The sequence below is a fragment of the Corvus brachyrhynchos genome, unplaced genomic scaffold (genome assembly GCF_000691975.1).
Source record: "Corvus brachyrhynchos isolate BGI_N302 unplaced genomic scaffold, ASM69197v1 scaffold9, whole genome shotgun sequence".
NCBI lineage: Eukaryota > Metazoa > Chordata > Aves > Passeriformes > Corvidae > Corvus > Corvus brachyrhynchos.
In genome coordinates, this window is record NW_008240037.1 from 288,386 (window position 1) to 315,612 (window position 27,227).

General features: G+C 37.5%; 1 protein-coding gene across 1 annotated transcript in view; it reads left to right on the top strand.

The window, feature by feature from the left end:
* KITLG (KIT ligand) overlaps positions 1-27,227 on the top strand; it is a 136,584-nt gene that overhangs the window by 80,534 nt on the left and 28,823 nt on the right. Inside the window, exon 2 of the mRNA XM_017743902.1 lies at positions 25,187-25,341. Within this exon, the coding sequence (XP_017599391.1) occupies positions 25,187-25,341 (155 nt within the window). The remainder of the gene's footprint in view (positions 1-25,186; positions 25,342-27,227) is intronic.

A 27,227-nucleotide genomic window follows, 5' to 3' on the forward strand; every position in this document is an offset into this window, starting at 1 on the left:
TCTCTGAAGGCACTGGGGAAAATTGCCGTAATAAATCAGTTGTCTGTGTTACCCTGACTAGTGTGAGAACATGAAATGATCGGGGAAAGCAGTGCCGTGGCTGCGGTTCCCGGTGTCTCCCCGCACGGCGCTCCAGCGTGCGGCGCCGGGCGGGTGCTGTGGGAACCCCGGCATTCCGCCCTTCGTTCTCCCGCATCCCGTCGGGAAGTGCCGCTCAGTGCCGCTGCGGGGACCCCGTCATTATTTCTGCAGGTTCTGTAGGGATTGCAGTCGCTATGCTGTGCGTTGATTAGAAGGAAGCAAAGGGACAGACATGAGTAGAAAATTGTAACAAGAAGCAGCTCGAGGAAACTCTAAAGGGAGAAAGTTTGAGGCTGGACTTTGCAAGGTGCCGATACCCTCTATCCTGGCAGACCTCAGCGAGAGCCACGACTGCTCTGGGAGAGAAAAATGCATAGAGACGCACACCGCTGCCTCTGCGCTGGGGACTTTTGCCTCCCCCTTCATTTCTGGGTTAGAAGCAAGACACTTTTTGCCGTCGTCTGTTTCTTGGCCATTGCTGGGTCACCTACACACCAGTAGCCTGAAGACACTTCAGGATATAGTCAATGGAAAAGACATAAAACATACTTTAAAATTTTTTTTAAAAGACCTTACTGAAGTATTGTGAGTAGTTAAATCATTTTTCAAGAGATGACAGGAATTAGAAATACTTTCTGAAATATTTAAATTTCACCTGGCCAAAGCACTGGAGAATATACCCATGTTTAAGAACTTAAAACTTGGAGGCTTAATTTTTGTGATACTGAAGTACACCAGGGTTTTATCTTAAATTATCAGCTCTGAATTCTAGCAATGTTTATCCGTTGCTGTTATTCCCATTAGATTACTATAGATGCCTTATACCTCAGAGATGTTGTTTCAGACTCTGTATACACAATTATTTATATGTGCTGAATAGATTATTAATGGTCTCTTAAAGTCTGAGAGCCATGTTTATGTGTGCTCGGTTGTATGCATTCATTTAATCTTGGAATGGGTAGCAAAAAAGTCGCAAGATATTATCCTAACCCATGGAAGCATACAAGAAGGGCTGTTTCTTTTGTGAAGGAAAAATGTTCAGCAAATGAATGAGGATTTATGAGTGGAAGCAGTCAAGCATTTTATTACACCAAAATGTAAACTTATAAAAATCAACAGAGTACTTTTGCAAATTCAGAGCAAAGCAGGAACAATCCCTCTCTCCCAATAAACTGGGAAAGACAGGCAGTCTTGGCATTCAGGACCATATGGCTTGACTCAGGGGCTCACAAGCTGTAGCCTGTGGAACAGCTTCTTGTCATGGTGGTGAAGCATCTGTCAGCCTTCAAGCAGTTACGCTTCTTGCTTTTTGGAGGCAGTGACAGACTCCTAGTTCTCCAAAGGGTTGTTTCCTATATTTTAAGGAGTAGCAAACAAATGTGATACCAAACCATTAATCATTCCAAAGGGATCAGAGCAGGAGATATTTCAAGAAGAATTGCCGTTAAAACCATGAAGACCCTGTGCAAAGAGCGAGATCAAGTGAAGTGGGTGCAAGAAGGAGGACTTAAGCATATGGGGGCACTCGACACATTAAAGTAAATCTTAATCTATGTGCTCTCCTGTGGGTACTTCTGTCATTGTCTAGACTGGTAACTGTCATAGTGAAAAGAACAAGATTGGAAACCCAGGAAAGACATTAATATTTCGAATAATAAAATATTCTGCAATAGACATAGTACAGAAAGCAAGACCTGCAAACTCACTGAACCTTGCAAACACTTGGTAATGCCTGGATACTGCTTAAAATAAATCAGGGACTTGGATCTTTGAGGTAATATTGCACAGTGATAATATATAACTAGTACAGCTGAAGGAGTAGCTGAGTCATAGATCAGTACAACGAAAGTGCTGAAAGAAAAGAGTCGTGCTGAGCACTGGACGCAACGTGAGCAAGTTGGTCTGTTTATTTAAATCAGTCTTAACCTGAGAAACCACAGGAACTGCAGAAGCACATTCCCCAACAGTGTCACTCCTAGAAGTGATGTTTATGAAACTCTGTGGTTTGATGGATATATAAACCCCCTGTTTTAAACATACCAACACCTGGATTTTTTATTTTTTTTTAAAGTCATGATTTCTTTAAAAAGGTGATTAAGCATTTAGGGTTCAGTCATACAAATCCTTCTTCAATGGGGCTATTTCCATGAATTCTTATTGAAGGATAACTTGGATGAGAGGATTTGTAGGTTTATATGCTTAGTAATTAAAACTATTATCAGAAGTGAGTTTATGTCCTTCTGCATGCTAATATTACAACAAATAAAATGTCTCTGATGCCTGGACAGCCTTTTACAATTTGACTAAAACAGGGTCAGTGATGCCAGTGTGATATGGTCTTGCAAAAACATGTAGCAGTTTTCTGATTTGCTTGTTCTTTGTGTGATTTGAAGACAATCTAAATAGGATTAAGTTACTAAGAAGTATTTTGCAGAGGGGTCATCTGTAGGGTAGCTCTGAAGGCTGATAAGGTATCACAGATACATGGTTCAGGCACTTGATCTCCTGCAGCGAGTCAGATGCACATCCTCTTAGAAACCTCAGTATTAAAATCTCAGTATTAGCTATTAAAATCTCTAATAGAGAGTAAAATCTGAGTATTAGATCTCAGCGCAGCTTTCTACCTCTGAACGTGTGCATTATTGTTGGCAGTTAAATTGCCATCTCAGGTTGTCCTATCTGTATGTTTGTGTCACTGAAGTGGAAGCCTCTGTAGAAATTATTGTGGGCTGGTACCTGGAGTAAGAATTAGTACTCAAATTGGCAGTTCCAGTCTCATATCAGCAGGCTAAATCAAAAATGCAAATCAGATACCTGATACCTTGGTGTGAGCTTCCTTTTAGGAAATAGTGACTTCTGATCATCAATCTTTCTTGCTCATTCTGCAAAACATGAACATTAGATATTAGAAGACATTTAGAGCTCATGGCAGGTATAGATCTGCTGCTCATTAAATAGAAAAAGAGAATTTGCTGGAGCCAGAAAGATGCTGTGCTATTCACGTTCAGCAATGGTCTCTGTTCCCCTGGTTTTGACTCCGCTCAAGGGAAGCCAGTTTGCAAGTACTGCAGCTGGAAAGAACATCCTGGAGTAAAGAGTTGTATGGAGAATAAACAGCGGATGACCTGAAAGATTCAAGGGTGGGGGCAAGTTTTTATCTCTGAACTATTTGGCACTTGGCTTTGTAGTTTAAAGTGAGGCCAGTAACCCAGTCTTCTCCTGACCCAGTTCTGCCATTGCACTGAAATCTAGTTTTTCCCTTTATGCAGTGCATGTCAGTCCTTCAGGTACGGTTCTCCAAGCTGACAGTGCCATTCTCCAAGTTTTGTTATGTGATTTAATGGTATGCTGGCTCATGTAATTGCCATATTGTATGAAAGTTAAGAGTTGGCAAGATGCAGCCCTTGGCTTCAGATGGGCAATGCTCAGTATGCAGTATGTAAACACAACACCCATTTATTAGAAGTAAGGAAGGAAAAATCTCCCTACGCAATTCCATTTGAGTGTTGTGGGAGCTTACATGAAAATGAAAGTGCTTGTTCTCGCCCTGGTCTTTGGTGTGCCAAACCTGAGATCAGTCAGCCTTTTAAACACGCTGTAAAACCGCTTGTTTTTTGTTGATTGTGTTTTTCTCCATGTGTTTGTGGGAAAAGGAGATGGACAAATGTAAGGTGAGTGGCAAGGAGTAGCGCTTCTCTTTAATTTTGTTGCTTGGCTCGTGTTTGCACTGCCTACCCAGTCATATGTAAACCTGCAAAACTGACTTTTCGTAAATATTACCCGTGCTGAAATAACTGGCTGCAGGAGCCCATGAAATACAGATTTCTTTGCTGGATGGTTTACCTAGTAACAAAGGCAAATAGTATCAGACATCTATTAGTATGTGAGTGAAAATATGAGAAAACAAAAACGGTGTTAAGTATTTTATTTTATTAAAGCTAGTAGCATGTATAATATCAGAGGTCATTGATAGTATGCTAATGAAGACATTAATTCTACTGTATGTCTGAATAAAAGGCTGTTTAGGAGCTCAGATTAATGAACACTTTGGATCATATTAGTATAGGAAATAAATTGTCATCTAATTTCCTACAGTTATCTAATAACCACTGGGTGAATGATTGGTTGCTGTTTCTGTTTAAACCATGTTTAAATTATACAAGGTAGATGGATCCAGTAATGCTTTTAAATCTCATTAGGAATTTTCTGCTCTATATGTATTTTGCCATTATTGTTGCTGTGTGGAGCAGACCTAATTTTGGGTGCAAGGTGAAAATAGCATCAGGTCTCAGATATCATTGCAGGTATTACCTGAAGACGTCCCTTGTTGTTCTCACTGCTTTGCAGCCATACTTTGGAGCACACTGTTGCAACATGGGGAGGTAAATCCTTAGCTTCCAGCTATTTCAGCACCTCTTGAAGCAACAGTAAAGGTGAGACCATGTGGTGCAGGCTTGGGGGACCAAGTGCAGGCTCCTCTGTTGCAGGGCCAAGAGCTGACTGCTGATTCACAGTGGTCAATGCTCCTGGAAGGATCTCTCAAGCAGGTCTTCTGAAAGGTCACCTTTCACTTACCTCCCAGCCCTAAACTTTCACTGCTGCTAAAGAACACTTAAAGCATTCAGGGACAGCAGTACTTGGTTACTTTTCTTCACTTTTGCTGCAAAACCTACTTAATGGAGATCAAGTTCAGGACCCTCAAGATCATATTTAGCCCAAGACACAAGAGCCACCCTTTCTCCTACCTGTGATTTGGCACCTGTATAACAATCATTCACATGTATTTGCTAACGTTCCAGTGAAGCATTTCTTGGAGTCCAGCTGGGTATCTCAGTCCTCTTCTACCTTCACTGGCTTCTCGCTGGTTTTAGGCAGCAGAGCTGGGAAGTCAGAGAGGGGTATTGTGTCCTGGCAGCCTTGGAGTAGGGCCAGGAGATGGGCTACACACTTCAGCTTAGACTGAGGCTCTGCAAAGTCTGCAGGTTTAGTCTGGGCTGTCACAAAAGGATACATGTATGGTCTACAGAGGTTATCTCTGGCTTTGTGAACAACCTTGATTCAATCCAGACTGAAAAGCTAATCTAGAAAAATTTACGTGAGCATAATCACTGGAGTGAGAGAGACACACATTCACTTATTTTCTTGGGTAGCATGTCTCTGGGAAGGTTCTGAATATCTTGTTTATCTTGTTGAAGCTGTTCTTTTGAAGGTTTATTTGTTCAATCTTGAGGGTGGCTTACACATGAGCTAAGAATGTAAGGGAGACTGTATTTCAGACCACAAGTCCAAATTCACAGATTGTGAATCGTGCCACCCTCTGAACCTTCATTCAGAAAGATTTAAGCATTTTCAAGTCAGAGTCTGAAAATATCAGTCTGTTGTATCTGTTCTTGTAGCTTGGCCAGTCCCATGTGACTGAACCTGGCTTCAATCGCCTTAACTGTCTTAGTGACAAGAAACTAAGTGTCAAATCCAGTGTCTTATTTAGCAGGCCTTCTGCCTTTCATTTGTTCTGTTACCATCAGCTGTTACCATGAGCTGTTACCATCAGCTCCAGGAACATCAGTTCACTTGACAGTTAACGCCAAGGATAGATTCAGTCCAATTAGCTGTGTCATCTCTTCTTTAGATACACTTTGAGAAGTTTTAGGAAGCATCCTAAAATACAATTTTAGAGATATGTTAAGTGTATGTGGTGTGTTTATTGTGGACCTAGATGCTGCATTTGCTATGGCTGGAATCTCTCTACTCACTGTAGTCAGGATGACTTTTACTGATAACCTTCCAGTGTCTTTCCTCCTAAATGAATCAGACTGTTTTGTAACTTTCCTCATTAGCTTGTGCTTGCATGGTAGCAACAAACCAAGGTATGTCTTCCTTTTACATTTGCAGCATGATACATCATTGCTGGATGGATTCTTTGGTCTGTTTAGTAGCACATGAACTTTAATTACTTTTGGAAAAAAGTTGTTCTGGCAGTATAAGTCAGACTGTAAAACTAAGTTGTGCATGTTCTGGCAATCTATCTCTGTTTAAAACAGAAAATTAACTCTTTGCAAAGCATACAGCAACTCTTTTTATAAGAGTTGTTCCAGGACAAAAGAATGAACTTGATGATGTGTATACAGCACATACTGAAAATGTGGTGTAATTTAAAAAAAGTTAATATATTTAAACTTTAAATATTTTATTAATATATAATATTAATATAAAATAATATATAATATTTAATGTTGTAAAGTGCCTGTAAATGTGGAGGGTTAAAAGCGTGTAGGAAAGTTTCTTCCTCCATTTCATGTTGGTCCAAAAAAATTCCTGTGTCTTTATGGAGATTTCGTAATTGTATAAAATGGGAGTACGATATCAAGGTGCTGGCTTTTGTGGTCTATCTGAAGTAAGACACTAAGGAGTCAGGCATGATACATTTAAATTAATAATATGCTGTATATATGCAAAATAATTCACTAAATGAAAAGAAGTGCTTAGAAATTTAGGGAGGTTGAAATTTAAACATGCTAATAGTCTATTGTAAAAAAGTCCTAAGTTCCAACCCTCTAATTTCCACCCTCCATTTGCTCATTATTAAGTGAACTCAGCAAAATTTGTCTTTTGCATTAAATAACAAGCAGACAACATTATGCATCATGTCTTTAAACTGATACAGATCTGAATGTCAGTTCTTCCTGAGATTTGTTTTTCTTTTACTACTTTGAAGCATGCAGGAATAGGAACATTAGTCATCCAAATGAATTTAGGAAGCTTGTATAACACTGCTTGGCACCCTCTTTCGTTTGGATTAAAAAACATGTTCCTGAATAAACAGAGATTTTTGGTGGCTATTTTAAAAAGGAGGGAAAAATATATCTCCAGTATTCATAACGGGTGTCTTTTTCAAGTTACTGTGGTTCAGCAATGTGTGGATTGCATTTCTATTCTAACAGCAAAAACTACCAGTGCTGTGTTTGACACCAGTTTAAATGATTCTGATGGGCATTGCTTTATTTGCTAGGAAATGCAAACCTCTTATAAACTGTAAATTTAAATACTGTCACTGAAGGTACTTTGATCTGCTGTATTATAATCCCTGGCAAAGAATGTGCCCTAGATTTGCCATGCACTCTCTAAAAATTCTGCCCATAATTGTAGTCTGTTCCAAACTGTTTAGATATATTTCTTTAGTGTTTGTTCCATTAATAGTGTAATGCTAGGCAGTGTTTCAGGCCACTAAAATCAGTTAAAATCTTGCTATTTTAAAAAATTGACTCTAATCTCAAGTCAGATGGTGTTCATAATACTCCATCCATTTTCTTTTGGCTTTTTTTCCCCCCATCATCATATTTCAAGGCCACATCTGAAAATGACTGGTTATCCTGCAAGTTTCTCTCCTCTTCCCCTTAAGACAGAAAACTGCCTGCATTTCTTTGTGCACCTTTCCTGGCTTCTGCTGTGTTTAAGTCAGTGTTCTCACCCATGACAATAGAACTTCAGCACTTCTGGAATCTACAATCCTAAAGGTGTGTCTGTCAGCGTCTTGTTTGCTTCCCTACAGCTTAAGCTTCATCTCCAGTGAATGTTCTCTACATTTTTTATGGCATTTTTACTTCCTGTTACCTTTTGGGGCTCGCTTCAAATATTAGTCTTCTGAATAACCTGTTGTGGCTGTATTTTGTATCATCTGTAGAAACAAAGTGTCTCTTTGGACAGGATTAGAATGAATACATTGTTCCCTGGAATATATTGGGTTTTTTGCATTATGACACTTGCAAGCTATTATTACAGTTAGGAAGAGCCCTCTGAAATACTGGTCTACCATTTCTAGAAGTGACAATACCTTTTTTCTCTGTAAAGTCAGTAATTTCTTCATATATTAAGAAAATGCTTGCTTTTTTTTTTTAATTTTTTTTTTTTTTAATTTTAATGGTCAGGTACTTATTGAGACCTAAGAAATCCTTTTAGAAGTAATTATTATTGCTTTCCCCCATACCTCTCAGCTTTTTTACCTAACCAAGTCAGAAATACCTGATTTGGTGCTTTCATTTTACCTTTAAAAAGTTCTGGCCTAATAAGTTTTTTAAATAACTGAAGTGAATTTCTATCTTCTCTTTCTTCTCAGCGCATTAAAAAAATAAATCTCTTCTCACATGCAGGTTTTAGGGATCAGATAAACATTTGCCAGTAATGGTCAGGTTCTCTACAGTACTCTTGGTCATTTCCCAGTGTAACAGAATGTTGTTGACATTTACAAATGGCCTGAGACATATGTGAAGTTAATCTGCTTTTAGCCTACTAAAATCTGGTTTATTTCTATTGAAACAAGTCCATTGCATCCAAGAACATTATTTCAGTTACTGTTGAATTAGTACCTGTTCAAAGTGCTATTTGTCAAACAATTATGGTCTTTTTGGCTTTATTCACTAGGACAGAGTCATCTCCTTAACATACATATTGCATTACTTATTTCAAAGTAAATGGCGCAATTCCTATAAAACTGGGAAGATTTTTTTCCTGTAAAAATTGACAGGTGTCACTCAAGTAAACTTGCTCAAAAATTGTATCCATTATGAAAATGCATAACTGGAATTTTAGAGTGTAGACATTGAAGATTATATGCTCTGTGGAGATTTACACTAATCTTCTCAACAGTGGGTTATATTTTCTGTGAGATTAATTCTGGAAGCCAAAGAAATTTCATAATACGCCAGGCAAATTAATGTGTCTTCTTTAATAAGAATGATCCTAGGAAACACTTGAGAACTAGATGTAAAAATAATCCAATAAATCATATTATATTATGTTAATATTTGTATGAGTTTTTCTATCAGCACATCTGTAACAAGGATGCTGTTGAACATGTACCAGAATAATTTCACTACTGACAGTTGCTGTTCTTTCTAATTCACATGAATACTTTTGACCAAATGTAAAGCTCTGTATCACACTACATGCAATTTAAAATCACATTTTTTAATGAGTAACCCCTGTGAAAATTATCAGTAAAAGTAGGGTAAAATAGCTGTTTTTTCAGTGTTGTGTTCTGTGGTATTGTTGCAGAAGATGTGAGGATACCTAATATTTTGTACTAGTTATTTAACTAAATTCATAATACTGTGTTACTGGTGTAAGAGTATGTTTTGTAGGCATCTGTATCTAATAGGCATTTATGTTTCTTCAAAATTGTACAGACATAGGGAGCTTTATTTCCTCAGACTTTTTTTTTTTGGTCCATTATATGTGCATTTGTTTTGTCCAGTTATATGTGCATTTCCCTAGTCATACCAAACTGTAAAGTGAGTGACTTAAGTTATTTTTAGAATGTTTACCCCACAATTTCTGTGTTTTTTCTAAGGAAAGCCACAAGTGGATCTTCAGGTTTAAGATTAGATATTTACAGCTCTCTCTAGTTAGCATAACTCAAATAAAAACATTGAGACAGCATGTGAATGACACTCATATTAATTCTGTGGTCACAGTTCTGTGATGATGAAGTTAGCTGGGATATAGCCTATGTCTCTTTGCTATAAGCTGAGAGCACTTGCATGTTGGTATATATCATAGTAATGTGCTTGTTCTTCCTGGACACATAGGAGAATTGTGGGGAAACACTGGAATACCAGAAACACTTGGAGGGAGTTTGTAGTTGTTAGTCTGTGCAAATCCCAGTCAAAACCAAAACCAACCAAACAAAACCCACCAGAAAACCCTCTAAAGCCACCCACAGACCACTAGGATATTAAAAATACAGTTCGTGTGAACAAATGTAAAGTTCGGGGCAGGATATAAATTGCAAGTTGGGTTAATTTTACAGTAAAGACAAGGTGATTATACCTTCATAGAAATAGGTCAACATGGCGGTTTTTTCATTTTCTTAAATATATAGTAACTCTTAACACATTAACTCTTAATTCTTGTCCTTTGAATTAATTAATATGTCCAGAGTTGAAAAGAATTCTTCTTACCAGCTTGCCTCTATTGTTGCATTGCTAGCACATCTTGCTGTATTTAATTTGCTTGGTAGAAGGCAGATGGGAACTCTGTATTAATAGAGTTCAATGAAAGGAATAGAAAAGCCCAGTTCCTGTAAAAGAAATGCGTTCAATGCACTAAAAATATTTGTGTTTCAAAATGGATGAATAAGGAGAAAGAATGGAATTTATTTATTTAGATTCTTAAAAAATAATGATCTAAGAAAAAACCTAAGTAGCCTCATAGTGTATCTCCCTTATCATAACAGTTTGGGGAAAAAATTATTTGTGACAGAAAGCAAAGTGTGGGAACAAATCATTAATTTGTAACATGGAAAAAACCTAAAAGGTAATGTTCTCTAATTGTCAGTAACCTCATGTAGTTCAATCTGGTAATAGGGTTCACAGATTGATGACAACATGTGCAAGCTACATAAATTACTCAGGTTAATTGAAACTAAAAGAGATTCTGAGGAACTTTGTAAAGGTTTAGAGGAGATGGGAGAACAGATGGCATGATGGCAAGTGGAGTTTGTGTTGAAGAGCAAGGGGGATGCATTTTGGAAGAAATGTTTTGAACTAATTGTAGCTGCATTAATAAAGTCAGTTTCAATTGCTTCTCAAAGCTTCTCACAAACTCTTATTTATGTTCCTGTAGCAATGCTTGGTCAGGAAAATGAATGTGCTATATTGTGCTCATAGTAGAACAAATCAGCCAGCATATTGGGATGCAGTAGGAGCAGAAAGAAATTTGAAAGGGGAGTGCATTTATGATAGTGATCATCAGCCATCCTGAATAAAGTTCTGGTTTTCTCATTGAAAAAAAGAGCATAGCATAAATAGGGATCCTAAACTAGGCAAAAGCATTATAAGGGAACAATAAAGAGGGACTGAAAGTTGATTGCAAGAAACTACTGAATGATATGCAGGAAGTAGAAAGAGAGAATAGTTGCTGGACATTACTGATCCTTTCTTGGTACAAGAACAAACATTTAACAGAAGAGGCTAAAAGAGGCAATGCTACCTTAACACAAAATTACGAGTCTGGAAAGGTTTTTGACACTAGATAGAATATTGCTTGAAATGCAGCTTGGTATACGTTAGAGTGAGCCCAAGAGGTCACATCCAGAAAGGGGTAGTCCTAGTCTTCCCATCCTTGCACATCTCATCTCCTCCTCTGCTCGTTCCTCAGGGATTACTTTTTGTCTCGGAGCTGAATTGGCTAGTCACTATCTTTGAATTTACTGGCTTGCTTAGGGGTCAGGTGAATGTCAGAGGGAGGGAAGCTGCAGAGAAGGAGATGCTGAGAGCCCTCTCTCAGCAGCAGGGAGCTGTTAGATGGCTTCAGACCATCTCATTAGCCTCAACTGAAGAAAAAGGGATTATACACTTAAGTAGGTAAAATGCCATGGTTACTTTAGTTTACACTATATGCATGAAAGATTTCTTATCTTCTAATTCATGCAATTCAGAAGAAATTTTCATATAGGCAATATATTCTGTAAATGTGAATGATCAGGTTTCTTCAGTCTTCGCTGGGCACCAGACCAATCATGTACACTTCTTATTTTCCAAGTCTTCATTGCCTTAATTGTACAAGTCAGATTTGGCCTAATTATAAACTCAGTTTCATATACAACCATCTGCCAAAATTACCATCTGTAACAATTCAGCCTTTAGCTTAGAGGAAAGGAAAACACTAAGATATATTGTAGCTGAACTTCAATTACATGTGAAAGTAATGACAGCTGAGATGTTTATACTGAAAGATCATTCCTTTAGCATGTGACTATCAATTGTGAGAACTCAAAATTTTATTTGAAGTTGTTACATAGCTCTAGCCATTGAAAACCAGTGGAGTTTCCAAGCACCATCCCTGAAAGATACTCTTGTACAGCACTTCAGTATTAGCAGGACAAAGCACTTAAAAGTGTGTGTCCCCTTGTAGGGGTGCATAGGAATTAAAAATATGCTTGAGTTCTGATGCAGTAATACAGTTGCTGGATTTTTGTGCATTAAGGAAGCATTTTGATCAGTCCCATCCCATTTTTGCCATCTTAAACTTACATTTTCCTGGAAAAACCTTACACATGGGTTGAAATTCCTAAAATGGCCATTCTGACAATTTGCTTTCTTAAAAAAAACACCAAACATATGTCTCAGTAAAATAATTTCAGAAAGAATTTTTAAAATTAACAATGGCGTGATGCATTTTAGTACATCTTGAAAAAAGGAATTGATGCTCATTTTCTATGGTAAAAATTTGCAGTTAGAGTAATAGTAACATCTAAAGTATTTTTGACATATGAAAATATTTTCAGTTTAGATCAAAAACCTGAAAAAAGTATCGTTGATTTTTTTTTTACTAACATACTAATGTAATTGCTTTAAGACAAGGCATAATGTGTTTGTAATTCCAGCTTGCTGAGGTAAATGGCTTATTGGCTGCTCAGTGCTTACGTTGTCCTGCAAGCGTACTTAAATGTTTTGAAGATTAGTTTCTAATTTGATGTGCCTCTTACCTGATTTGTCTGCAGTCTCACAAGCTTCAATACATTCGAGAATAATCTCATTCATTGGTCTATCACTTTGGATAAATACTCCTTTCACAAAAAATATAGATCTATTCTTAATGTACTTATATTCTAATAACGGTGTCAATGTAATGTATCCTTTTACAGATCATTACCTTAAAGCTAAATGGTTCACTTTGGTTTTGAGTATATATAAGAAGACATGCAATTCAAATTACGTAGGAAATAAAATGTTGTCGGAGAGTTATGAGAGAACTGAGTTGAAATCAGGATCTGGAAAAAGTTGTGGCGTTTTGTGGGGCTTTTTTCCCAGTCAGAAAGTATTCTAAATCTGATTTGGTTTTACTCTGTGTTACTTGGAAACAGCTGAGATAAGCTTGCATGATTCTCACAAACATTTCTTGAAGCACTGCTAGTATGTACAGCTTCTCATGTACACTGACTGATAAGAAGTGCAAAATCAAGATTAGTGAAACCTTGGAAATGTATAGTTTTAAATAGTTTTAGGGGGATTGGAAACCTAGCAGTGTTTTTATGATAGGGTCATTGAAACTTCATTTGTTACTGACAAATATGGAATCATGGGCTCCAAGTTTTTGAATGGTAAGTTTTAAACTTACACATTTCCCAGGGAAATACCTTGACAAACATTATGCTAGCTAATGGTCAGGTAACTACTGTAGCAATAAACGCTGTGTACAAAGAAGAACAGCATTTTTGTTGTGACAAATATGTTCAACATGTTGAAAGTCCTCAGGGGTTTTCTTATATGTCTTGATGAAGGAAGATGAAAACTTAGCACCAAGGCCAGGTGATGCAGGTTTCATTTTTCACATTTTTGGTTTTTCAGTATGCTGACTCTTAAAGAGCTTGCCCGTAGCTGCTTTCAATCTTTTCCCCTGACAAAGTATCTTAGCAAAACCTTTTGCAGTTTTTGTAAAAATTGACTATAAATAATTGTTAAAATGTCTGCAGGAGCCGTTTATGGGGCCAGAAGCTGACTTCATTGCCTAACAACATGTTTTGTTCAAAACAGGCAGAACGTGATGTGGAAAGGGTTATGTATTTATTTTAAATTTCAAACTGTTTCTAACAAACAAGGCACTGTTTTGTTGAATTTTCCTCATTCATTCTCTTATGGCACATACTTGGTCTTCTATTGACTTAGCACAGTGTACAAGATGGCTGTAAAATACAGTATTCATAATAAATTCATAAAAATATATAATCTGTAAAACCATGTTTCTAAATCATGAATGGCATGTCATTAATAGACATTATGTGGGATATAGTAAATTTTGCGCTGAATTGAAAAATAGTGAGGAGCAGAAACTCAGGCTTCACTATGGAAGACCATAACCTTGCCCCATTTCTGCAGCTGAGTTGTGTAATGGCACTCCCTCATCCTACAGGAGATCAATGTGTTCAAAATACTTTTCATCCTTGATACATGCCACAAGGTAATAATTTAGGTTTAGAATAATGTTTATAAAAGTATCTTTTGAATTCTGAAGAATGAGTAACAGTTTTTATTACTTATGTTCAAAATTTTAGGTGTCCTTACTGATGATAGAAGGAAAGCTAAAATAGCTCTTCTTTATTTTCCAAAAGATCCAAGACTTAATGCAGCTGTAGAGCAGAATGACCTTCTTTCATCAGTGTTGTAGTTGGTGTTGAAAACTTTCACCACAGGCCTGGCTAACTATCTGATAGGTTTGTTTTATTTTTTTAAATTTCTTTGTCCTGGTTTCAGCGGGGATAGAGTTACTTTTCTTCCTAATGGCTGGTATAGTGTTGTGTTTTGGATTTAGTATGAGAATAATGCTGATGACATGCTGATGTTTTTAGATGTTGCTAAGTAGAGCTTGCCCTAAGTCATGGACTTCTCATGGCAATGCCACTGAGAAGCTGGAGGGGCACAAGAAGCTGGGAGGGGACATGGCCAGGACAGGTGACCCAAACTGGCCAAAGGGATATTACATACCATATGGCATCATGCTCACCATATAAACTGGGGGGAAATCTGGCTGAGGGCTGCTGCTGCTTGGGAGCTGGCCAGTCAGTAGGTGGCGAGCAATTGCATTGTGCATCGCTAGTTTTGTGTATTCTAATTATTTTGTTGCTATTGTTACCCTTTTTATTTTCTTCTTTTTATGTCCCATTAAACTGTCTTGATCTCAACCTATGTGTTTTCTCACTTTTACTCTTCCTCGCCCCCGCCCCACTGAGCGAGCGGCTGTGTGGGTTTAGTTGCTGACTGGGGTTAAACCACAACACCTGCTGTGCCTGTGGCAGGCCCCTCCTCTTCAAAATACAAAATCACTTTCCTCACCAACATACATGTTACATCATAATTTGAAAAGTTCTCAGCTGAGGTTTTGAGCGATCAAAGTGAAAACTTATTATTTCCTGTTTCAAACCTTTTTAAGTTGATGCAGGTGCTGCTGTCTGGAATATATCCAAAGAAGCCAGCTTTTGTGAAAAGTAAATGTGGAATACTTTTTATGTCAGCAGTTACTTATCAATAGGAGAAACTGCTCTGAGTAATTATGAGGGATCCCATTTAAAGGTTGCGTGACTTAGTGCTGGTTTGCTTGTCTTTGCTTCAGAAGCAGCCGCCTGGTTGGATACTGCACCCATTGTGACGGTTGTAACAATACTTAGTAAGAGTTAGGGCAATCCTTTATTTACATTTTCTGGAGAGTCTGTGAAGCTAAGATATAGTAGAAAGCAAATAAATAAAATTTGTAATCTGAGAAGAGGTAAGAGAGAAAATTTTCTTTATTTTCCATGAGGTTTGGCAGGGGTTTTATGTTGCTTTTTTGTCATGAAGCCATAAAAGTCAAATGGACGTTTTAATTAGGCATAGCAAAGACTCAAATGGTAGGGTTGATCTTCATAAGTACATGAAAACAACACACCAGAAAGATGGGAGTATAAATACACAAGCAAAGGAGCAGCATTGCCATGAGAATGCATTGATATAAACCACTGTCAGTACACTTACAGTGGACAGCCCAAGGTTTTAACCATCAGAACAGTGAAGATCTGGAATAATTTCCCAAGATTCACCTCAGATCCTCTGTTCAGTTCTGAACACCTCACTACAAGAAAGACGCTGAGGTGCTGGAGCATGTCCAGAGAAGGGCAACAGAGCTGGTGAAGGGTCTGGAGCACAAGTCTTAACAGAAACAGCTAAAGGAGCTGGGGAGCTCTTTAGCCTGGAGAAAAAGAAGCTCAGGAGAGACCTTATCACTCTCTACAGTCACCTGAAAGGAGTTTGTAGCCAGGCGAGAATTGATCTCTTCTCCCAAGTAACAAACAATAGAATAAGAGGAAATGGCCTCAAGTTGTGCCATGGAAAGTTTAGATTGGACATTAGGAAAAATTTCTTCACCAAAATGGTGGCCAAGCACTGGCACAGGCTGCCCAGGGAAGTGGTTGAGTCATCAGCTCTGGAGGTATTTTAAAGATGTATAGATGTGATGCTTAGAGACATGTTTTAGTAGTGGCAATGCTCAGTTTACAGTTGGACTTGATCTTGGAGGTCTTTTCCAACCTAAATGGTTTTGTGATTTTTCCCTCCACTCCCACTTTACTCCACACTTTCTGTTTGGTTTTACCCAGTCCTATTAAAATATAAGCTATCTTATCAAAGGAGTGGTGTATAACAAAATGTTATCCTCAGCCTACCTGTCCCAGGTACCTGAAGCCCACAGTGACTTTGAAAACTGATACCTGCTGTGGCGTGGGACAGATAAAGTTACTGAAGAGATTTATGCTCCAGGAATACTAAGCTTCTGAATGCCTGTCAAGGAGGACTGGTTAGACCTATCCCTGTATGTTGGAATTCAGGTTACTGATATCATTTGCCTTTAGTGGCAGATGATGCCAAAGCCTTTCTGGATGGACTGCAGAGGACCAAATTTGCCTAATGTTGGTCATGAGACCTTCACAATGAGAGAGGGATTGAGGAAAACTGCTGGTGCTGGATCCCATGATCTTTATCATGATGCAAACCATATCATTAATGCAACCTCTATTTCCTCACCTTATCCTGAGTGTTCTTGTAGACCGCTAATGTAGACAGCAGCTATAAAAAGTCAGGAAATGAATAGTCTTACAATATATAGTACAATACTGATGTGCAAAGTTGTCATCCATCGGCACTGTCAAAGCTTATACTGGTGTTGGCATATCCAGGAGCTTCAAACAGTGTTCTTTAATCACAGCTAAGCTTGTAATTCTAAAAATGTAAGTTAAGGGAGGTAGATGAAACACAGTCTCGACTGCACTGGCATCTAGTTTCAGTCTGTGTTCAGCAATTAATTATGAGGTCTCATATCAAGCATGTGAGAGAAATTAGTTCTGGATTTATATTCCTATAAAGATACAGTGCCTATCAGGGATGTTATAAAAAAAAAATCAAGAGTTCAGAAACAGAACAGGGTCTTTCTGAGAACATGTCTTTGGTTTAAAACCAGGTTGGTGATTCTGAGATTTATATTTCAAAAATCTTCCTCTGCTTATACAAAAAGTATAAAAGGATTGAAAAAAAAAAAACCAAAGAAGAAAAGCACCTAAATTCCTTTTCATTTTGTATAAGAATATATTTTTTTCCTGATGTTTGCTTTCCACAGGCTCAAGCATGAGCTGAAAAGTCTTCAGATTTATCATGCAATTTATTTTCTAGCAAAGTTTCTGTGCACGAAAGACTGAAAGTCCACCTAACATGTTTTGCTTCATACTAAGAATGATATACAAGGGAGGTCATTTTCATCATGTACATGGGTTTTACTGTATGCCAAGTATCAAAATAGCTGCTGTTTTCACTTTTCTAGATGATTTTATTTATTTTAATTTATTTTGTCAGAGTAATAGTTCCTCCAACTCAAATACCATATAATTTGTAGCAGATGGTAAGAATTAGAGATCCAGTAAAGAATTTCTGTAACAAGTCTTATTTCATTTCCTTTACTGGGGCTTGAAAGTCCAAGATTAAAGAAGATTGCTCTGTCTATATTTTCATTATAATTCAAAAGAATATTCAATATAGTGGACTATTTTTTGCATGAACTTGGCAAGCAAGCAGGACCTCTGAAAGAGATCTTTAGAAAAAAAATCTTTAATTAAGTATTTCATCAAAGAGAATGTCTTTTCATTCCCTGAGGAAGTCAGATCATCCACCTTCATACAGTGTGAGGAGCTTGTCCTCCCTGCAAAGATAATCTTGTATCTTACGTTGCCTTCCCCTTTAAATTACTTAAACATGCCTTTGGATCTATGCTAGAAAATTCTTTCAGTAAGTTCCCAGCAGGGAAAAAAAAAGAGACAACTTCCTCTTTGGAGTTCGTGGGAGGTTTTGTTGAGTCAACTGAAGTCTGGTGTTCTGCTTATTTCTATTTTGATCGTGCACGGATTTGGATCTCAGTGTCTTCGTTAACAGAACAAGAAAGTATTGGCCTTTATCACTCTGTAGATAGAAAAATGAAAAATTTCAGTATCAATCCTGGATGTTTGCTATGGAAAGCAATACAAGCAATACAAGGATATACAAGCTATGTATGCTTCCACAAGAAGTGGAAAAGAAAAATCTTTCTTGCCAGTACACATGTCCTAAAAAGGCTGCTAAGTGCAGGACCTCTGGAGATCCTCATACTCTCTGATTCTGATTTAATAGGAAGATTTCTTTCAAAATATATAAGTTTTTAAATTTTTTATCCTTCCAACTGAAACACTTTTGTCCTTTAAATCTCCTGTCTCTTTTACAGAACTAGAATGCCACCTGATGGATTATGATTAGTAAATATTTATTCAGACGCTTTTAACACGAGTTCCAGAGGCAACATTGGTGTATAATTACCTGTCTCTTGGTAACTTCACTTCCCAGTACTTGGGAACTAAACAAACTGGCTGTCATCCAGGACAGATTTAGGCTGCATGGAAACTGCCTGAATCCCTGATAGTCAAGTGAGATTAAAGAGTGGACAAAATTTATTATGGATCAGCTAACATTTTTAAAGAGCCAGAGCTTATATTTTTGTCATAGCCAAATATTTTTGCAATGGTATCTTTATAGAGATTGAAAAGAAATATTTTAATTTGCACATTAAAAAGACTTTCTTTGTAGTTAACTGAATGCAATTGCAAAATACCTGGATTGCACTGATTTGCAAGGCAAACTCTGTATCAATTTACACTTCTTGCTTATCACATTTATCTTGGTTTCAACTGAAACACACAAACCAAACTCAGCAGGAGTTTGGGTGCTCTTTACCAAGTACAGCAGTAGCACATGGGCTGGAGCAGCCAGATGCTTCTGTTGAGAAGAGCTGCAAGGGGTAGAAGATAATAGCAATTGGCCTGAGGTCATATGAAATGAAGTTGGCATATAGTCTTAGCAGCTTCTCCGTTTTCCCAAGATCTGGATGGTGGGAAAAAATGGTGTGACTCATCATTTTCTCAGCACTGTAAGACTATGTATCTTAAATTTGTCTAATTCAGAAAATAGATGTGTATAAGTTGGCAGAACTAGAGAATGGTTTCTCCTTCCAACTGAAAAAGAAAAATATTGGAAAAAAAAGTGGTTCTGCATTAGCACTGAACAGGTTGGGGACTACCTTTTATCCCTTGACCTGAATAGAATTATTTCCAGTTCATTAACAGTGTACCTTAGCAGGGAACTGGCCTATAAGCATCTGAATTGCAACTGGCTTTGCTTTTGCGCATGTGGCAAGTGCCGCTTTAACATTCTGCCACCAAATGGACATTTAGATGAAAACTCCTGTTCTTGTCAGTTATCATTTGGCATTCTGGGAGTTGCCTATGGGAAGCAAGTGAGTGCAAAGGTGTGGGTGTAGGAGGTTCTGTGGTTGGGAAGATCACAGAAGGACTAATACAGAATGGTCACAAAAAGATCAAACAGCTGTGAAAGCAGGTTGCCTGTTGAACTCATTTGAATGCAGGTAGCAATGCCACCTTTCCCTGCTTATAATTGTAGCTCAAACTTGTTAATTTCCTTACCCTTAACCCCTTGAAGTACCCTCATACTATGTATTTTAGATATTACATGCAGAACTGGGTAGAATATATTCTGTGTTTTGTAAATGACTAACTATTATTTGTGTCCAAAGCACTCTAAAACTTACTCTGGAAAAGAGTGAGTAGTATTTCTATAGTCTGTGTTTAAATCAAAACCCAGAAAAATCACTCTGTTACTCTCTGTTTCTTACTTTTATCATCATACTTCTTACTACACATCAAGGTTAAAAAAATGAAGAGTGGTTATCAGTCACTAGAAAAGTATACATGTGGATTTTGTAGTCATAACAAAGCATGTAGGGCATGATCCAGAGATTTTTAGGTGTCTCACCCCTGCAGAGTGACTCATTGAGCTGGAGTTATGTGTTTTTTTCGTTGGACTGCCAAAAGGTTGTTCAGGAAGACTCACATGTTGACTGGGGAGCTTCCCAGAAGTTAGGGTGCCCAGATGGAAGAGCATGTGTGAGACAAGGATACACATAGACATTCTGATGCCTGCTCAGTGAACATGTCTATATTTCTACATATTGGTTTGACAATGCAAAATGCATAAATGTTGTGAAAAATAAGGGTCAGGAATACCAGCTGTACCCCTCATTTGCCCCTTTTAGCCAGGAAACCATCGCAGATAGGAAAGCACCTCCAGTGGTAGATGTGTAGATGTGGCACTTAGGGACATGGTGTACTGGTAGACTTGGCAGTGCTGGGTTTATGGTTGGACTTGATGATCTTAGAGGTCTTTTCCAACCTAAATGATTCTATGGTTCCATGGTAGTCACAAGGTAGATATATCAGAGGAGCGTAGCCCAACTCATGTGAGTTGGAATTGCAGGAAATGTAATCCAGGTCTGTCGCTTAGAGAGCACCCTAGTTGGTAGGCTATTGTATTTGGTGAGACTAGTGCCAGTTTTGATGGACAGTGGGTGTACACACTAGACTTAATACTTAACTGTGCTTTGTTCAGAGTTAACACAGTGCTTCCTTCTACTACTTTGAAGTCATTTCCTGGGTGCTTGAGAGTGCGCGGGGGACATTGCCAGTTCCAAATGTACTTGCCAAATTACTTGTTTCCAGAACTAGGTGGTCATGGGTGGGTTACTTCTTTTTCCACACTTAACTCACTTTTTGAGAGGCTTGAGCAATATTTAGCACTTAAGCAGTATTTAGGCACAGCCGTGTGGGGTATTAAAGTTAGCACTGCCATTTGCTGGTGTGAAGGTATCACTGAATACCATGAAAATGGTAATTGGATTACATTCTGTATAAATGCTCTTCATTTAAAATTTTTTCTATGCTGTCAGTTAGTTTCTTAATTGGTTAAAAACAGTTCTTCCATGAGTTTAATTATTTAATCTCTGTCATAGCTAAATAACGAAATAGACATAGGAAAGAATTACTGTGTTTTTATACATCTTCATATTTTGTGGCTTAAAAAAAATAAGACAAGAAATATCTTTCCTTGCTATATTCATTTTCTCTGAAACTTCTTACAAAAGGCTTTTTGAGGCATAAGTATGAACAGTAAGTTAGCTATCCATGACTGACCAACCAGTGTTGTCTTTGGCAGAAGTTCACAAGCTGTGTCTCAGCAAAGCAGCATGTAAGCACTGTCTGAGGGGCCGATATTGAGAGATGTTCCTACTCCAACATTAACAGAAGTGAAAAATAAATTTGGGAAGCCTGGCCCAGGGTGAATATTGTTCCACATTGTTAGCTAACTTACTTCAGCTGTGGCTTGGTTCTGGTTAATTGGATGATTTGCTCAGGAAACTGGGCTGAAAAATTCCATGGCTGATATGATTTGAATGCAAGAAATTTTAGAATGGAGAACCCATTTGTCTGGATAGTAACTACCTCTCCCTGTGCTTAATGTTTTTTTTGTGGGTTTATTATTTGCCTTTTTATTAATGACTTCTCCCTACTTGTGATTAAAAGTGTTACCAGGACAAACTAGGTATTTGGAAATGTCCAGACTTTCCAAAGTTTGGTTTATTTAGCAATGTGGGATTCCCCTTGCTGCTTTCCACTTAAGGAATTAACTGAACATTGACATGATTATCTTTCATAGCATACTGTGAAAGAGATGCTAAACCACTCACTCAGCAGCCTTTGTCAACACTTCAGATTGTAAATGAAGAACATAAATTAAAAGGATGTTGATTTACAACTGAAAGGGTGGTCTTCAACACACTGGACAGCTAGCTAAGCTTCTAAAATGGTCTTTACTGAAATTCTAGATTATGGCTTGCAAGCAATAGTGCATAATAATCAAACATGTATACATGAAATTAAAAAATTATCCTTTTGAGTCTAATCATTATTTTTTTCCCCTTGCACAAACATAAATACTCAGTATTTAAGAAATTTCAGAATCTAAAGACAACTGAATATTTTTTGAGCCAAAAATAGGAAGAGGTGCTTTAGTTTACAGGTCTGCTTCCTGTGTGCCATATATCTTCAATTTAATCATCTATTAAGATGATGTGTGACTAAATTCTGAGACCAGCTTTGAAAAATCCCATGTTAACTTAGGGGTAATTAAATATGGAAATCTGTTATGAGTGCTGTGTAGGTAACTTTTATTTATGCTTAGTAATGTATAAAATGGGCATCTCTATAAAGCTATTGTTTAAGGTTCCCTTTTGTTCTGTCCTTGATTTAATTCAGTCTATTCAAGTTTTGCTCAAACAGCAGGTTTGCTCATTAGTAAATAACACAAAAATAGCTCAGCTCTTTGATCTGTACAGTCCTTACATACAATGTGCCTGAAGGCATGTGTAATATAAATATTTTGTAAGTGCAAATAATTAAAAGATTTTGGATAACAGACATGTTGAAACTAGCAGTATTTTGAAGATTTGCAGTTCCTGTTGGATGACACAGGGAGCAAATAAGCAAGAAAAATCTCAAATAATCTCAGAATTTACAAATCATTGATTTTAATAGCAGTTATAAAATTACTATGCTTTTAAATCCCATTATTTACATAGAAAAAGTGTTCTTATTGGTTTACGTAATTATAAAATGTACAGTGATTTTAAGCTTCATGTATGGGCTGTCTTTATATTCAGAAGAATGAAAATTGACAAGGTGCATCAAAGTTCTGGTTTTATTTGGAGCATGCTACTGTGTTTATTAATATTACTTAGTTGATCTGCTGAAAAACTATTTCCAGTTAAAGAATTTTGTTACTTTTTTGATTATTAGACTGTTATATTGAACATCATCCTATGACTATGACACAGTTCAGTGAAAAAAACCCCATCTTTACCAACTAATCAATACTGAGGAATCCAATAAAGAAATCACCAGTTCCTGGTGTGAACTCCATCTCCAACAAACATGTCAGGGAAAAGTCCCTGCCAGTGTAACTGCTAATGCACTGTTTTACTCCAGAGGTTCAATTACTCAGTTTTTATTCTTGAAAGCAGAATAGTTATTTCATTTTGGAGCTAGTTGTCATTAATTCCTTGCCTTTTTTATAACAATTTATTTCCAAAAATTGTGAATGAGGAGGTAGCCTGTTAACTTGGTCACCTTTGGTTTCCTTTGTGATTCTGGAGCTTATGTAGGAAAGGGAGATGTTTCTCTTGATCACCTAAAACAAGTTCTTAAACAGCTTTGAGCTCTTATACACTGAAAGGAGCTTTCAAAGGTCCTTTCTGAGGCTAGCAGCATCTTCTTTGCATCTCCCCAGAGCTCAAATTGTTCGTTGTACATAACTACAAAGCTTTGTACAGCATAAAATACAGAGATTTTGTAAGATGAGCTATTATTATCAATCCTTCACACTGGTAATTACGCTCAGTAATTACTTGTAGAAATACTAAATTAATGTATTTCTAAATGCTAGTTTTGTTGAAGCAAGGGACATTCTCAATATCGAAAATGCATATTGAAAATGCACTTTGCTCAGAATTTTTTTGGTTTCTTTCTGTGTGTCCTGTGGCATCTGAGGGTACAATTAAGGGAAAGGCAAGCGTAGGCTCCACTGAAATCAGCAGTCCTGGCCTGTCCCATCTTTGACAGAGCATTTCATCTGTCTCAGTTACTTGGATCAGAAAGCTGACAAATACTACATGAAAACAAAAATGGAAGTTGTCTGCCTGGTGCAACTGGCTAAACCATCAGCGCCAGTGCAAGAGGTAGAGAGAGGAGGCTGGATTGTCTTTTCCACCAACAGCCCACACTGATTTTACGTAAATGAGTCAGGAAGCTATATTCTAAGAAAACAAATAACTAGTTTTACATGTAGGATAGATAAAAGATTTAAGAGCTACAAGATACAAGAAAGAGATTACTCTTGTCATTTAACAACTCTTTTAGGTAAAGTGCCTGCCACTGTTCTGTCAAGTTTATGTAGCTCCTGAGCAATCTTGATTATCATTCTTTCTCAGGCCCTCTAGATTACTATAATGATACCTCATCTTTTTAATCTGTGATTTTTCTCTTGTTCTCGTAGAGAATTTTGTCTCTGTTGTTTCATTTGCTTTGGTCTTAAATTGAAATGTTGGAGAGCATATGAATGCAAGGGTGGAGGCAGGAGTTCTCTACCTGTCACACAGAACAGACGGAGCTGAACTGTATCTTGGTTTGTGCAAAAGCAAATTCTGATCTCAGTCCTGCCCTTATGGAGGCTGAGGAGCCTGCACAGGCAAATTCCATACTTGCTGTAGATGTACACCATCATCGGCTTTTGCTGACAGCTCCAGTCAGTTGGCACAAGAAGCTTCACAACCCGAGGCAACTTTTGATTATCCATAACTTAAATGCTTTAACATTCTGGAAATAAAGATCTGCAGCTTAAAGTTGGCATAGGGCTCTGTGGGAAACCAGTGAAGCACAAGGAACAACAGAAGGCAAGGAAGTTCAGGCAGTGTAGCCAAGGAGACACCCAGGTGCATCGCAGCTAGTTATCTGCTGCTTTTCTGTGTGAGTCTCACAAGCCTGTGTAAGTACATTGCATTGCTGTTTCCAATAGGATTTAGGAGGGGAATGTAGTGCCAAAGCCAAGCTGGCACTTCTGAGAGGCCAGAGCGCGTCACTTGGAGAAAATGTACTGCATTGCTGCTTGAGATGTCAGTATTTGGGCAGAGTCCAGTTGTGGGTTTGCTTGCAGTTTAAGTACTCAGATGAAATGGCTGTGATTATGAACTTTCTCCTTTTGTCTTGATGTAGTCTGGTATAATTTTGTTCCTTATCATTTATCACATTAGGGATGCAGATCTATCAGATGAATGACAAATATGTAGTCAGCTTTATTCTGATGATAGAGAATATTGCAAAGTTTCTCTCTTTTTCTTGTTATCCGTAAACTTTGCGAAAACCCAGGTAAGCATGATCCTGTGCAAGTAACCTGATGGCTCAATACTAGGTTTCCCATTAATACTTGCTTCCAGAAAAGATCAGTTAAGTGCATTTTCGTGGATTCCTGCCATGAAGATGATACTATAATGGTACAAGTATACCCTCATGAAGGATAAAGAGTATTGTTGCCTCTAGACTTCACATATGAGAAACATTACTACAATCTCTTGTTACTTCATGTTTGGCGATTGCTTAGTTGAGGTTTCTTGTTTCTTGTTTCTGTTTTCTTTTTTACTGAACAGACTTGGATTATCACTTGCTTTTGTCTTCAACTACTCCTACTTAATCCTCTTGTCAAAGCCCAGAGTTCCTGCGGGAATCCAGTCACAGATGATGTGAATGACATTGCAAAATTGGTAAGTACCTTTTATTTTACATTATTCTATATGTTAAACAACAGTCAGTGTCTAAAGGCACTTACATTTCTACGTGAAGTTAGTAAATCTGCATTAGAACCAGGGGAATATTAAAAAAAAAAATCCATCAGTATCTGTAACTTGACCAAAACCTTTTTTTGCAGTGAGAGTAGTTTCAGCATTAATTGAAGAGATTACTTTGACCAAGATAGAGTGTATGTACATATGCAGTTTTCTCACTCCAAACTTCAGTAAAAATTGCCAAAAATCTTTATTTCCTCAAACATTATTTCGGAGCAGATTGTTCCCCATGCAGATGAAAGAGTATTGTCTTTGTGTTACTGACTTGCTTGGAGCAGACTGGTGGCAAACACAGCTGAATTGAAGCAGAAGTCTTTACCTAGGGAATATGAAAGTGCCATATATAAAAATAGTATGATATTAGACATTGTTGTAGCAATCAAGGCAATAACAACTGAACAGGTTTCACATTCTTTAGGTGTGAGTGGGTTACACTCATTATGTGTTTCTCTACTTGCTGTACCCAGAAGTTTAAGTCTGAAGGACTCACGGCTTCATATAAAAACTAAATTCATTTAAGGAAATTTTAACTGTTACATAATTGACCACTGCATTAACCTGAAAAACTGTATCTGCTTGTGAATTCAATTGCTGTTTAACTCCACTGGAGTTAATAATTATGCTATTTTGCAGTAGTGCAGGATATAACACCGAAGTTTTTAAGAAACAATATATACTGAACACTTAACAAGCGTATTTTCATCTACATATTGAATCTAACTAAAAATTGTGGCTTAGTTATGGAAAAACAGTTGCAACATCACTGTTATTATTATCAAACACTTAAATTGGAGCCCCTAGTATTTGCTGCCTGTGCAGTGTTCTTAACTTGTTTTCTTTGGTCCTTTTTATATACATTGGCACATAGTGCACCTCTCTAGGCGTGCTCTGTAGTCTTATTAAATGTTTAGTGCTTCAAATTAGTCCCTTTAGGCAGAATTTTGAAGTATTGGCATATTTATTCCAGATAATATTTCATCTCTTGGAAGAGTATTAAGCTTTGGTGTAAACCTGTTGAAAGCATGAAAGAACAACAGAATTCCTGTGAGGGCTGGTGAAATTGTGTAGTTCAGGGATAGCAATAACTTTTCATCAATAATGTGTCCTGAGAATAAATGCTTTAACTTTCCCTTTAGTACAATTTAAATTTCAAGACTGTATAAATACAGATTACAAAAAAAGTGCAAGCAGCTTGAATAATCACACTGTCCAGGTTATACTGTTCTGCTACTGCCAAGCCTGAGCAGAGTGGGGTTGGGCTGAGCTTCTTCAGAAACTCCTCCATGAGGATGCTGTATGGTCATTCTCCTGACTTAGGTCCATGTCTTTCAGATCTCCCTACAAATGCAAAATTCGGGTGAAGTTAACTAGCAAGTTCAAAGATACTTTGGGTTGCAGAAATAAGAAAGATGCAGAAAGTACAAATCCCCAGACACATAGATTCTCTCTGTTTTGAGATTCTTGAGTTGTTCTGAGAATGTTTTGAGGAATGTCTGTCTCCCTGTTTTGTCTGTGTTAATATTTGCAGAAAGAATTTCAATAAGTCACTTGAGAATTAAAAGGATATGGTGAAAATGAGTTTAGTACTTCAATTTAGTGTAAGAACCCTTGGTTTCAATTAATGTGACTATATTGCATGTTGGTCATTCTCTTTTGAAATTCTACAGTGTGACAACTTGACACTGAGAACAAAATGAAAAAATACATAATAAGTTTTAAAGTACTTTTAAAGCAAAACTTTGTTAGCTGACACTGTGAATATGAGAAGGGAGAAGCCTACAGAGAATACTGACTGATCATACTAC